Genomic DNA, 15,119 nt, shown 5'->3' on the forward strand with positions numbered 1-15,119 from the left:
GATTAACGTGTGCGTTTGTGATTAGCGTGTGTGCGTGATTAGCGTGCGTGTGTGTGATTAGCGTGTGCGTGTGTGATTAACGTGTGTGCGTGATTAGCGTGTGCGCGTGATTAGCGTGTGCGTGTGTGATTAAAGGGCATATTGCAGGTTAAAGGACCCAACGAGTCAATGTATAGAAAAATAATGTAGGAACTAGATTTTCTTTAAAATATACTTATAAATACGCTACAGAAGCTTCTGGAGTCGTTTTTGTGAGAAAATTTTACTTCCGGGTCTGAAAATGGGCGTGGCGGGCGTGACGTAACGGGCGGGAGAGCGGTCGATTCAAACAACAGGAAAACAATGGATCGCAATGACATTTCGGACACTGAGGAAATACTTACTCGTATGACGGACCACAGCCATACAATTATGAGCCTGCTATGAGCCTGCTGTGAGCCTGCTATGAGCCTGTTATGAGCCTGCTATGAGCCTGTTATGAGCCTGCTATGAGCCTGCTATGAGCCTGCTATGAGCCTGCTATGAGCCTGCTAGGAGCCTGTTATGAGCCTGCTATGAGCCTGTTATGAGCCTGCTATGAGCCTGCTATGAGCCTGCTATGAGCCTGCTATGAGCCTGCTATGAGCCTGCTATGATGCCCAGAGAGCAGGACAGGCCAGGACTAATGTCAGACAAAACGGTCAGAGACACATTGAGTTGTGGTGTGAGAACCAGTGGAGAACAGGACAGGTGTCTTGGTGAGAGACGTGCTTATAGATACACGTTCGCTAACGATATACACTGTGCTCACAATATTGTACAGATTATTACCATCGTATATGAGGCCAGCAGACATTAGTATGTTTAGGATAGATTTATACTATTAAATGTATAAAAACATACTCAAGTACATTTTTAATACATATTTTTCACCTGGGTTATAACATAAACAGAAAATTAAAGATTTGAATATTTAAACAACCCGAGTAATTTTGGTTTTCAATTACAAGTTGCCTCTATTTAGGGCATGACTACCTATATCACACTATTTCATGCCATTGGTACAGTATTAGATGATCAATATTCTTGCTTCGGCATCCCATGTTGAACTGCATCATATCGCCGGGATGATAATCCTCCGATCTGAAGTGAACGCTACACACGACCGCGGTTCTCGAAGCCGATGCGGAAGAGAAATCCCGTCTCTTCACCGGCACACACCGCACCAGGCACGAAAGATATACAGCACCGTCCCTTTTCTTGTTATAGAAACCTGTGGACTCGATGTCCTGACAGGCCGGAGTTTTTGCAACCTCCACAAACACAATAATTTACCATGACGATGATAAATTAAAATACAAAAACTACCGAAAACACACTGACTCACGGCCGCTCTCACTGAAGCCTACTCTGCACTGAGCCGAGGCTCCCTGGCGGGACGTAAAATTCAATGATGCACTTAGAATTTTGCTTAAGCACCCAAGGTGGTCAAGGGCAAGCCAAATGTTTGTGGTTAATAATGTGCCTACGTTGAAGGCTGAAAATGTATGTATAATTTTATATGTAGATTGAGTGTTTCAAAAAATAGTATTACTAGGGTCTTAAATGACATTGCATTGAGTGATACAAGGTATTTTTCTTGTTTTTGGAAGCATTGGAAAGAAAGCTTGTATGTCTTTTAAATTGTGTTTGGTGTTTTGTTGTTTATATATGTTGTATGTTTATATGGACCCATGGGTCTGAAATAAAGAAATACATTATATATATATATATATATATATATATATATATATATATATATATATATATATATAGGGGTGGAACGGTTCATGTATTCGTATCGAACCGAAACGGTACGGGCGTCACGGTTCGGTGCACGAATTTACACGGAGAATACACGGTATAAAAATAAATAAAACTCGCGTGCAAATTAATTAATGTAATGCGGAACTACTGTTAGATACGCGGGTTCTTTAGGGACACATAATCTGTACCATCGGCTTAGCTCTGAACGCACGTTCACTTCAAACGTTGGCTTTATACGCGCGTCCTATTCGCTTTGGACTAGCGTCGAACTAGACGCGAATTTGACGCTCTATTCGCGTTTGGTGTGACCGCATAATGGACAGGCTGCGATGTCAAGATTGCAATGCTGGAGAGTGTGTGTGTGTGTGTGTGTGTGTGTGTGCGAGAGAGAGAGAGAGAGAGAGAGAGGTGCGCGCGATCTAACTGTGTGTGTGTGAGAGAGAGAGAGAGAGAGAGAGAGAGAGAGGTGCGCGCGATCTAACTGTGTGTGTGTGAGAGAGAGAGAGAGAGAGAGAGAGAGAGAGAGAGAGAGAGAGAGAGAGAGAGTCATTTTGTTTATACAGATCATTAAACCTGCAAAGTGTTTACTTATTGTGTACACTCGCAATAAAACACAACATTGTGCTTTTGTCACACTGTAAACTCTTGTCAAACTGTAACCTACAACTGTCACCCAACCAAAATCACACACACACTGTTTTAAAAGCAAAACATATTTATCCAACTCCATTTCAAAACAGTCTGTGGGTCCCATCATCTTTTGGACATTCATCATATTGCATTGGTTTTCATTTCTTGTTCTCGGAGCACTAATCTTACACACTCTACATTGATTAAAAAAGAAAATCGAATGTGTTTTTAATGGTAGTATTATTTTATACAGAAATCAATTATTTATAATTCAGATGAGAATAATGTTACATTGTCAATTAATAATGTTAATTAAAATTAAGGAAAACAAATATATTGATCTGAAATATAGCAAAATAATTTTAAATTAATAGTACAATTACCAAACATATCGCAAGGTCTTTTTGTCTTTTTATTAATTTAATTAATAAACTAATTATATAAAACTATTGTCAGTGCACTACAAATAAACTGGTTCTATGCCTTTATTAATAAAACTTATTTAAAAAATACAATGCCTTCTGCATTTTTGTTTTGCTTTTTCCCTCCATTGTACCGAAATCGTACCGAACCGTGATGTCTGAACCGAGGTATGAACCGAACCGTGACTTCTGTGTACCGTTCCACCCCTAATATATATATATATATATATATATACTAAATTAGTGCCCTTATGTCGTTTTAAAACATTTTACATCCTGCATTAACTTTTCATATGGTATTTTCATACACGGTTATATATTAATTTAGATTTTTTTTTTACCTGCAATATGCTCTTTAACGTATGCGAGTGTGTGATTAGCGTGTGTGTGATTAGCGTTACCCTGCAGCAGTTTGATGGTGTTGGGGGAGATCCTGAAGTTGGAAAAAGCTCCTTCTTTCTGCTCTGGGGTTTCCTGCGGAAACAAGCACACACGTCAGAGAACACACACACACACACACACTGAAAGCAGCAGAGTAGCTGTGAACGCACTGTCTCGCGGTCGCTGTCCGAGTCCTCGCTGGACGGTGTGTGTGTGTGTGCTGGATCTGCTGCGGTCTCGGTCGGGTGTGTGTCCGTCACGCTCTCCGTCAGAGCTGCGCTGCCGTTCTCTGCCTCTGCTTTCGCCTTCTTCTTCTTCTTCTTCTGTACAGAGATATAGGACACATAAACCAGAAATATTTATTCCACAGAATAAACAAGTAAACAAGGCCATTGCCACTCTCTCAAAGAAAAACAATTTTTTCAAAACAATTGCACGAATTCAGCATTGCGAGTTCAAAATTGTGATTAAGTCAAAATTACAAGAAAAAGACAGAATTGTGAGAAACAACTGCAAGAAAAGTCAAAATTGTGATACTCAGAATTGCGAGAAAAAGGTCAGAATTGAGAAACTGCGAGAAGTCACAATTACGAGAATAAGTCATAATTGCGAGAAAAAAGTCATAATTGCAAGAAAACCTCAAAATTGAAAGAAAAAGGTCAATTGCGAGGAAAAGTCATAGTTACTACAAAACCTCAAAATTGCGAGAAAAAAATTATAATTGCGAGGAAAAGTCACAATTACGAGAAAAAGTAAGAATTGCGAGGAAGTCACAATTACGAGAAAAAGTCACAATTGTGAGACAGAATTACGAGAAAAAGGTCAGAATTGAGAATCAGCAAGTCACAATAACGAGAATAAGTCGTAATTGCGAGAAAAAAAGTCACAAGAAAAGTCATAATTGCAAGAAAACCTCAAAATTGTAAGGAAAAGTCACAATTACGAGAAAAAGTAAGAATTGCGAGAAAAAAGTCACAAGAAAAAAGTCATAATTGCAAGAAAACTTCAAAATTGCAAGGAAAAGTCACAATTACGAGAAAAAGTAAGAATTGCGAGGAAAAGTCACAACTACGAGAAAAAGTCACAATTGTGAGACAGAATTACGAGAAAAAGGTCAGAATTGAGAATCTGCAAGAAGTCACAATTACGAGAATAAGTCATAATCGCGAGAAAAAAGTCACAAGAAAAGTAAGAATTGCTAGAAAACCTCAAAATTGCGAGGAAAAGTCATAATTACAAGAAAAAGTAAGAATTGCGAGGAAGTCACAATTACGAGAAAAAGTCACAATTGTGAGACAGAATTACGAGAAAAAGGTCAGAATTGAGAATCAGCAAGTCACAATTACGAGAATAAGTCGTAATTGCGAGAAAAAAAGTCACAAGAAAAAAGTCATAATTGCAAGAAAACCTCAAAATTGCGAGGAAAAGTCACAATTACGAGAAAAAGTAAGAATTGCGAGGAAAAGTCACAACTACGAGAAAAAGTCACAATTGTGAGACAGAATTACGAGAGAAAGGTCAGAATTGAGAATCTGCAAGAAGTCACAATTACGAGAATAAGTCATAATTGCGAGAAAAAAGTCACAAGAAAAAAGTCATAATTGCTAGAAAACCTCAAAATTGCGAGGAAAAGTCATAATTACAAGAAAAAGCCATAATTACGAGAAAAAAGTCAATTGCAATAAAACCTCAAAATTGCGAGGAAAAGTCATAATTACGAGAAAAAGTCATAATTACGAGAAAAAAATCATAATTGCAATAAAACCTCAAAATTGCGAGGAAAAAAATTGAAATGCGAGGAAAAGTCACAATTACGAGAAAAAGTAAGAATTGCGAGGAAAAGTCAGAATTACGAGAAAAGTCACAATTGTAAAAAAGTCAAAATTGCACTAAAGTCAGAATATGGATAAAGGCGACGCTACCTTGATGTGGTGTGTGTCCGTGTTCCCGTTCTCATCTGGAGTCTCCTCGAGACTCTTCTCAGACTTCCTCTTTTTAGGAGCCGGTGATTCACACTCTTCTGCCTCACACACCGCTTCTTTCATCTTCTTTTTCTTTTTCTGGAGAAAAATGAAAGAAAGTGATAAGCAGTGCATCTGAGGTTCCTCCCGCATGAATGTCTTTATGATGACGACTCATCTAAACACCTTTTTTAATCATTTTTTTCCTTTCATACATTATGCTTGCACACTGTACAGAGATGACATTAATGATATGCAACTTTGTATACAATACACACAATATATATCATCTGAACATACAGGAGAAGAAAAGAAAAAGTTAACATTGATTTGTTAAAAAAAGAAAAATAACCAAGGAAAAATAGAAGATAGAAAAAATGACCGTTATTTTATACATCAGTTAGTGTACAAATTAAAGTAATTACAAATTTAGGTTGTTTTACTTGCTTTCTTATTTACTGAGGATGAAATATTGTTACAGTACATTTTAAATTCTTTAAAAAAACAAAAATAAAAACTGGTTTGTTGTTGGTTAATTTACATTTATGTATTTACAATTTGCCAAGAAAATAAATTAATCACAAAGCCAGCTTTGTTTTAGTGGGGTCAAAATCAAAGCATCCAAAAATAATGTATTTAAAAGTTATGGATATCTTGCTGGATATCATCTTTAATAAATGTGTCAATATTTTTCCATAGTTGTTCAGTATAGAATCATGATCAAAATAAATAATAAACAGTTTCTGTGTGAACTTGGCAAAATGAGCATCTTGTGTCAATATTAATTTTATGTTTAATCATAAAATATTTAACAGGGTAAAATGTGTTTATTATTTTGAAAGACACTTACTTTACTTTAGTGAGAAAATATTTGTTGTACATATTTAAAATAAATAATTTCTACCTTTGTTTTCAGAAAAACATTTACATATAGGAGTTTCTATTGGTCCAGTAGACGAGTAAAATTCTGTGCGCGTCACGTGATGCGCGAGACCGAACCTCATTGGCTCTCAGGTGTGATCCTCACTGTACTGTGTTTGATGTGCTTCTTTCATGTACATTCACTGTTCAATGTTTATATGCGAATAAAAGCCTAAATTAAGACTTGGATTAAACCTCTCCATTCACGTGGAATTATTTAACCATCTCTTTATGAACGATTTGAAGCATATTTTAATGTAGATCTAATGCATTATTTTGTAATCGCCAGATGTGTCGTTAGCATGTCGGCTCACTAGCAAAACAACACACACGTGTTATTCACGTTCACGATGCTCACACACGTGATCACTGACGCACGTCACAGTATTTTAACACACGTGAGCCCACATGTACACTGTCTGGGTTCGGAATAACACACTTTAACACTGCAGAAACAGTATCAGTAACAGTAACAGGAGTCAGGACTGCTATGATCTAACGGGAGTTTGTCAGTGTTGGCATGATGCGATGTGAACGCGCGTTTGCTTGCGTCATCAGCATCCGCGCGAGTCTCTCCGTGGAAGCGCTCGAGTGCGAGATTAGCCGTGTGTAACTGACCGATTAGCCGTGTGTAACTGACCTTGAGCAGCAGCAGGCCGTTCTCCACCTCCTCCATCTGTGTGCAGGGCTCGGCTTCGGGCAGGGTCTGCGACGGCATCTCTGGGGTTGAGGCGCAGATGGACATGTGCGACCGGTCTCAGATCGCACGCGCGGAAGAGAAGGAACCGGAAGCGACACGCGCGCATGCGCAGAGAGGACGTGCGCATCGACATGCGGACCTCGCGTAGGCGGAGCTGGGTTTACAGGGAACAGCATTTGATGACTAGTAATGAGAGGAACTTAATAAATGAGTGTATGGACGTAAAATAGAATAGCTGCTGATGAAGATTATTAAAATTAAAACCGCAAACGACTGAGGTGATCGTTAGAAAAAAGGTGGTGACCAATCAGAAGACACTTCCGCGTTGTATTTGACCTATCAGAAGCAGGCTTAGTGACAGGCCCCGCCCTCTGCAGGTTATGCTTGTGTTCATGTCTAGAGCTTTAATGCGGGGCTTTAACCCAACCGTGCCACGCTGTACGGAACGCCGGACGCGTCAAAACTCAAACGTTGCATTTGAAAATTAGTTTGTAATGAGCACAACCCGCCGCAGCACACTTCTGAAAAATAAATAGACAAATAAAATCTTATATAGAAAGATTTATATATCTTATATACAATCTCTTATATGTGTGTGTTTGTGTGTGTGTAAAGATTATATATATATATATATATATATATATATATATATATATATATATATATATATATAAAAACGGGTTATTTTTTCATTCAACCATTCAACCACACATAGCTATTGGGTCACTATTTTTAACCCAACATTATTAAGCGAGTATATAGATAGATAGATAGATAGATAGATAGATAGATAGATATGCACACACACACAAATATTAAACACAAACATTTATATTAGATGTGATTAATCAATTTGACAGCACTATTTAACTTACATTAAATTTTGGTTTGTTTTTCACCAAACCAATCATAAACCCCCAGAACATGTGGAATATATGCATCGCATCGCGTGTAATCGCATCGGATCGTTCTGTGATACTTTTGCATCTTTTTTAAAGCTTGATGCCAGTCGCTATTCACTTCCATTATATGGTTTAGGGTGAACAATTCTTCGGGTGAAAAAGAGAGAAGGGAACACCACCAGGGTGAGTAAACGAGGAGGCGGAGCTTCAGATTCTAGAGAGCATGTGATTGGACAGAAGATGTGATGAGAAGCGGTGATGTCATAAAAATCCCTGATCCATTTAAGCGGAAGTGACCGACTGTAACTTTTAAATGCTTATTTCATTAATGCGAATGTTGTCATTGTTTTGGAAGCTTATTCATAACCTTAAGGCCGACATATTCATACTAAAAGCTAAAAAACGTACATCTTGATTTCAGGCGGCCTTTAAACTTGTCTTTCCTCTATCTAGGATCATAGTTGGGGAAACAGCCTTAGTGGGAACGACATTGTAATATTGTAGTGTTTGTGTCTCTTGAATCCAGATGTTGCGAATATATTGCCATGCCTGATTATTTAATCAAGTTCACAATTGAATACAAAATGACAAACGGGAAAATAAAAATCACCTTAAAAATGCATGTGTACAAGGAGTATAAAAGCAAGTGTACTAAAGTCTAATATTTCTGGGACTGAATATAGTGCTGTGATGCGATCACCAGTGATATATATGATGATGATGTTGAGTTTGAGATGTTTAAGGGAAAGCAGGACCTGAATATAATGAATATCAGATTCATATATGGACGTTACAAGTACAAGTTTTTATTGTTGTACTGTTTAACAGAATACATGACATTAACAAACATAACATGTTATTATATCATATTTGTGTATCACTATACTATATCACACACTCATCTGTGACTGATAACAGAACTCTTCCTGATTGAAACAAGCATTTTCTGTAAAGCTGCTTTGAAACTAAATGTATTGTGAAAAGCGCTATATTTAAATTGAATTAATATGGACTAATATGGACAAATATAATTATCTGTATTTAGCACTTGTGATCAGATCACACAGACTGATGTTACATTTTAATATACATAATCACTGTATAAGATTGGTGTTTTCATTTGGAATATGTATTTGCAATGTGTGTCAGACGTTTAGGAAATGTTAATGAGACACCAGTGTGTCCCTGAGCAAGACACGTAACCCCTAGTTGCTCCAGAGGCGTGCGACCTCTGACATATATAGCAATTGTAAGTCGCTTTGGATAAAAGTGTCGGCTAAATGAATAAATGTAAATGTATATCTGCCAATATAAAGATGTATATGATACTGTATATGAGCAGTTGCCTTAAGCTGCATAATAAGTGTAATAAGTTTAGCGAGTGATAAATGTCTTCACAGTAAATAGCCAAGATTCAGTGTGTTTTCAGTTAATGTGAATTGAAAAATAGCAAAGTGCTTTCCTTTTTTTACACTGCAAAAAATAGATTTATATTATTTTTAATCAAGATAAGCAAAATAACTTCAGATATTAAGTCTTGTTTTATGAAAAATGTATCAAATCTTGAATAAATGTATTTTGATTTAAGAATGTTTAGATATTAGTACTGGAAAACAAGAACACTGATGGCTGTTTTATATTGTAGGTCTCAGTACAAAACACTGGTATTAGTAACACTAAAAAGAGATACTACATTCTAATGCCCATACTCTAGTAATTTCAAAGATCACAGTTGATTATCAGTGAAGTATCCTGGCTCCTCCTTGGCGTACATTAGGTGGATGTTCAGAGGATCTGGGTTTGTTAGGGTTAGGGTCACTCCGCTGACAGCAGTGTTAGGGTTTGGGTCACTCCGCTGACGGCAGGGTTAGGGTCACTCAGCTGATGGCTGGGTTAGGGTCACTCCGCTGGCGGCAGTGTTAGGGTTTGGGTCACTCCGCTGGCTGCAGGGTTTGGGTCACTCCGCTGGGGGCAGGGTTAGGGTCACTCCGCTGGGGGCAGTGTTAGGGTTAGGGTCACTCCGCTGACGGCAGGGTTAGGGTCACTCCGCTGGCGGCAGTGTTAGGGTTTGGGTCACTCCGCTGGCTGCAGGGTTTGGGTCACTCCGCTGGGGGCAGGGTTAGGGTTAGGGTCACTCCGCTGGCGGCAGGGTTAGGGTCACTCCGCTGGGGGCAGGGTTAGGGTTAGGGTCACTCCGCTGGCGGCAGGGTTTGGGTCACTCCGCTGGGGGCAGTGTTAGGGTTAGGGTCACTCCGCTGGCGGCAGGGTTAGGGTTAGGGTCACTCCGCTGGCGGCAGGGTTTGGGTCACTCCGCTGGGGGCAAAGTTAGGGTTAGGGTTAGGGTCACTCCGCTGGCGGCAGGGTTTGGGTCACTCAGCTGGGGGCAGGGTTAGGGTTAGGGTCACTCCGCTGACGGCTGGGTTAGGATCACTCCGCTGGCGGCAGGGTTAGGGTCACTCCGCTGGGGGCAGTGTTAGGGTTTGGGTCACTCCGCTGACGGCTGGGTTAGGATCATTCCACTGGCGGCAGGGTTAGGGTCACTCCGCTGACGGCAGGGTTAGGGTCACTCCGCTGACGGCAGGGTTAGGGTCACTCCGCTGACGGCAGGGTTAGGGTCACTCCGCTGACGGCAGGGTTAGGGTCACTCCGCTGGCGGCAGGGTTAGGATCATTCCACTGGCGGCAGGGTTAGGATCATTCCACTGGCGGCAGGGTTAGGATCATTCCGCTGGCGGCAGGGTTAGGATCATTCCACTGGCGGCAGGGTTAGGATCATTCCACTGGCGGCAGGGTTAGGGTCACTCCGCTGACGGCAGGGTTTGGGTCACTCCGCTGGGGGCAGGGTAAGGGTTAGGGTCACTCCGCTGGCGGCAGGGTTAGGGTCACTCCGCTGGGGGCAGTGTTAGGGTTTGGGTCAGTCCGCTGACGGCTGGGTTAGGATCATTCCGCTGGCGGCAGGGTTAGGGTCACTCTGCTGGCGGCAGTGTTAGGGTTTGGGTCACTCCGCTGGGGGCAGGGATAGGGTTAGGGTTACTCCGCTGACAGCTTGGTTACGGTAGGGTCACTCCGCTGACAGCAGGGTTAGGGTAGGGTCACTCCGCTGACGGCAGGTTCCTCATCACAACAACAGCCTGCAGAGACCAGGAGATGATCCATAAACATTATGAAATTATGAATAGTGTCAAGAAAACGTACAGCTAGCCGGTCACTATGGCAGAATAAACCCGACAGTGTGATCACGATACATTATATTACTTATTACATGACTGCTTAGCAAAAAAAATTATAAATAAAAATAAAATGGACGTGAAATATTGATTTGAGTTTAAATTATTTATTAGTTTTAGTTTACTTGTAGAAACAGAACACAAGAACAGCTATGTAGGAAACAAAGGTTTCCCAGCTGAACTATTGTTTGATGAATACTGTGATTCAAATATTCCAGTGTTGTGTATAATATTATAAAGTACACATTGCATTAATGTAAAGGAAAGGAATGTTGATTTACACTCTATAGTTCACCTCTTAATGCAGTCTTTGTAAATTAACTAAATTAATTTATGGTAACACTTTACAATAAGATTTTATATAATAACTGTCACGGTGTGGTGTAGGTAGAAGAAAGGCGAAGAGGCAAAAAGCTCCAATATAAACATTTACTAATATTACTTACACAGGTACAGGGATGACGGGCAGCAGGTATAACACACACACACACACACACAAACAGATCGGGGAAACAGATCAGGGAAACGAGACACAGCTGACAAGACTAACGAGGTGACAGGTGAGACAGATGAACTAATAATGATGATGACACGTGACATGACGACAGGTAGACAAGTCCAATGAAAAATAAACGGAACACAACTGTGACATTACTCCCCCCTCCCAGTAGGTGCGTCCTCACGCCGAAGGAAGACCAGCTGCGGATGGAGGGGGTTCAGGAAGAGGACGAAGAGCAGGTGAAAGGCAGACAGAAGGCAGGAGGGACGAGGGCGGAGCAGACGGTGCAGGCGGCCAAGGCGGAGACGACGGAGGGAGGAGCCATGGAGGAGGCGGGGCTGATGACTCCAGGGGGCAGACTGATGGGGGCGGAGCAGATGGTGCAGGCGACCAAGGCGGAGATGATGGAGGGAGGAGCCATGGAGGAGACAAGGCTGGTGACTCCAGGGTGCCGACTGATGGGGGCGAAGCAGGTGGGAGAGGAGACCAGGGTGGAGCCGGAGAGCCGATGAGCCTAGACGATGCTGAGGGTCCGGCGGGACATGGCGACGCTGCAGGCTCTGGTGACTGAAGTGCAGGCGGGGACATAGAAGGACACGGTGAAGACAGAGGGAGTGAGGACCAAAGGGGAACTGAAGGGAGTGAGGAGTCCAACAGAGCTGGGGGGACGAAGGGACGAGACGTAGCCAGAGGAGAGAAGTCCTGAGGTGAGGGAAGGTCGACGAATGACCAAAGTGGATCCGGGGGGACGAGGGAACTGAAGGGCCTTCGGTGGAGCTGAGGGAGGTAAGAGCCAAGGTGGAGCAGATGGGACGAAGGGCCGAGGTAGAGTCCTGGTTGCGGAGGTTGGAGGTGGAGACCGGGGATCCACCAACCAGGCCGGAGCTGCAGGCCAGCAGACCCACAGCGACTCCTCCTCGCAGAAGGTGGTTGGAAGAGGAGCTGAGGGGCTGACAGGCAGTGGCGGAAGAGTAGAGAGGTGGCAGATGGAAGGAGGTGGGAGAGGGAGGCTGGGTGGGAATTTGGAGTCAGACTCTGGAACAGAAGATTCAAGCTCGGCAGGATTGACGTGAATCTCAGGCTCGGCAGGACTGACGTGCAGCTCGGGCTCGGCGGGCATGATGTGAACAGTCTCTGGCTCGGCGGCCATGACGTGAACTTGTCTCTGGCTCGGCAGGACTGACGTGATGCGCAGGCTCGGCAGACATGAAGTGACAAGGTTCAGGCTCGGTAGACATGACGGGCAGCTCAGGCTCAGTGTCAAAGTCAATTAAGTCATTATTTTCATAACTCTGGACGAGGACAGGAAGCGTGGCGAAGAAGATAACTGGTGTAGGTGGTTGAGTGGCGATGTTATCCACTCAACCACAGCACATGATCCAGGTACCGGGCGAGCGTACCTAGGATCACTGCTGCTGGAGCTTGCTGGTATAGATGATCGTCCAACCCACACCAAAAGACAGTTTTTTGGACGTCATCAGCCCAGCTTACCCATTCAGAGAGCTCCAGGAACTTGGCGACATATTCATCGATTTGACGGCCGTCCTGGAAACAGGTCAGAAGACGGTTGGTGGAGTTGGAAGGGGTGATAAGAATACCCATATTGTTCCGTTGTTGGGGTTCGTTCTTCTGTCACGGTGTGGTGTAGGTAGAAGAAAGGCGAACAGGCAAAAAGCACCAATATAAACATTTACTAATATCACTCACACAGGTACAGGGATGACGGGCAGCAGGTATAACACACACACACACACACACACACACACACACACACACACACACACACACACACACACACACACACACACACACACACACACACACACACACACACACACACACACACACACACACACACACACACACACACACACACACACACACACACACACACACACACACAGTAGAACGGACCGTAAACAAGGCAAAACACAGGCCTTAAATACATGGGGAAACAGATCAGGGAAATGAAACACAGCGGACAAGACTAACGAGGTGACAGGTGAGACAGATGAACCAATAATGATGATGCTACGTGACATGACGACAGGTAGACAAGTCCAATGAAAACAAACTAAACGGAACACAACTGTGACAATAACATTAGTTATTAAATGCTGCAAATATATATATATATATTGCTCATTATTAGTCCATTGTTAGTTAATGCATTAAAATTATGAATTAAAAATAAATCCATAAAGTGATCCCTTTATGGGAACCCCTAAAAGATTATATATATATAAAGTGCCTGACAGAACTATGGAAGTAAAATAATGTCAAATGTTTTTGAAATAAAAAGCCTGTTGAATTGCACTACTTGAAAAAAAATAGGCATTGCATTAATCCTGCTTGTATTTTAATGCATTGTATTTTTAGGGCTTGCATTTTTATGGGCTGAAATTTAGCATGGTTGAATATTTAAGCTGTGAATATTTCAATTAAAAACATTTCAAACACATTTTCATTATTAAAAATTCAATAATCCATCATCATTCATATTTAATTTCCAAAATATTCAAACTGTTTAAAAATACAACCAATAATATTCAACAGGCAATTTTTGGTCCATTTTATTTCGCTTTGCAAATTCGCTTCCACAAATTCAGTGGCTCAAATTCGACAGTAAATTCAACATTGACGTCCAGGAACTGCAGGAAAAGCAGTAGATTGCCGAGCATACTCTCCATCTGCTGTTAGTCGACCTCACCATCAGATGGTGCAAAAGCGCTTGTTGTTGACGAAGACGTTCATAAAATGGAAATGATTATCTGTGACAGTATATGCGGAAAGGATGATAAACACACAAAAGCTGTGTTTATGTTTTATTCAATAACTTCATTGTTACTTTCCCTGTGTATTCTACATGTCATCAGCTTTCTCTACCATGAACAGGATTATAATCGGTTTCCCTCAATACCTCATATACTCAAGGATTTCCTTTCCGTTGGAACAAAACGCTTAACAGTCACATACAGTGATATGAAAGACCAATCTTGCACCTTATTGGGGATGTAGGCTGTAGGCTACTATATAGGCTACAGGCAAGAAGATGGACTCAGATAATAAACTTTACGCGCAAAGTTTCATGCTGAGCGTTTTGTGATATACTGGCATAAAATCAACACTTGATCAATTAATACTAACACTTTCTATCCTATTCTCTCTCTCTCTCTCTCTCTCTCTCTGTATTGAAAACTGTATTGAAAACATACATACAACATACATACAACAAACATTTCACACACTTAATTGTTTCACGGCTACAAACGTCATTACATAAGCAAACATTTAGGGTGACACATAAATTACACAGCAAAATAAAATATGAGCAAACAACATTACGAATTATTTATAATGAAAACATATCATACCTCGCTGCGCTCACCAAGGAATGCAAACAATATATAGTCCTTTCTTCCGTCATGAAACGGGCGTCAAGTTCAAGTTCATGAATAAGGGGGCTTTTACACTGGGCTCGTTTGCTGCGGTCCGAGCCCGAGCGCGTTTGTTCCCGGCGCCCCCCGCAGCGTTGGTCTGGTTTCACACTCAACTTGATTCTATCGAACCCTAGTGCGTTTGCGTGCATATTACGTCATCGCAAACGTGCACGGCGCATGATAGAAAACAGAACGCGGGTCAATCTTTAGTGATGGCCAAATGAAGCGTTTCGAAGCATTATTGCTTTCCGA

At 41.6% G+C, this 15,119-nt stretch overlaps 2 protein-coding genes across 10 annotated transcripts in view; both read right to left on the reverse strand.

The window, feature by feature from the left end:
• ddx21 (DEAD (Asp-Glu-Ala-Asp) box helicase 21) overlaps window positions 1-6,895 on the reverse strand; it is a 29,121-nt gene extending 22,226 nt beyond the window's left edge. Inside the window, exons 1-4 of one of the 2 annotated variants that reach the window (XM_056270122.1) lie at window positions 6,741-6,895; window positions 5,141-5,278; window positions 3,389-3,538; window positions 3,239-3,311 (exon numbers count right to left, since the gene is read on the reverse strand). In XM_056270122.1, coding sequence (XP_056126097.1) covers window positions 3,239-3,311; window positions 3,389-3,538; window positions 5,141-5,278; window positions 6,741-6,845 — 466 coding nt within the window. In that variant the 5' untranslated portion in view covers window positions 6,846-6,895. Of the gene's footprint in view, window positions 1-3,238; window positions 3,312-3,388; window positions 3,542-5,140; window positions 5,279-6,740 lie in introns of both variants that reach the window. The other variant, XM_056270121.1, reaches the window with a different exon arrangement.
• A 2,682-nt stretch (window positions 6,896-9,577) lies between these two features.
• si:ch1073-291c23.2 (uncharacterized protein LOC799862 homolog) overlaps window positions 9,578-15,119 on the reverse strand; it is a 50,712-nt gene continuing 45,170 nt past the window's right edge. For 2 of the 8 annotated variants that reach the window (XM_056270131.1, XM_056270125.1), the window contains 2 exons: window positions 10,798-10,832; window positions 10,185-10,351 (listed from right to left, as the gene is read on the reverse strand). In XM_056270131.1, the coding sequence (XP_056126106.1) occupies window positions 10,318-10,351; window positions 10,798-10,832 (69 nt within the window). In that variant the 3' untranslated portion in view covers window positions 10,185-10,317. Of the gene's footprint in view, window positions 9,619-10,094; window positions 10,121-10,184; window positions 10,352-10,606; window positions 10,650-10,758; window positions 10,833-15,119 lie in introns of those variants that run through there. The other 6 variants (XM_056270132.1, XM_056270128.1, XM_056270126.1 and 3 more) reach the window with 5 other exon arrangements.

The sequence above is a fragment of the Rhinichthys klamathensis genome, unplaced genomic scaffold (genome assembly GCF_029890125.1).
Source record: "Rhinichthys klamathensis goyatoka isolate OS25496 unplaced genomic scaffold, OSU_Roscu_1.1 h1tg000297l_1, whole genome shotgun sequence".
NCBI lineage: Eukaryota > Metazoa > Chordata > Actinopteri > Cypriniformes > Leuciscidae > Rhinichthys > Rhinichthys klamathensis.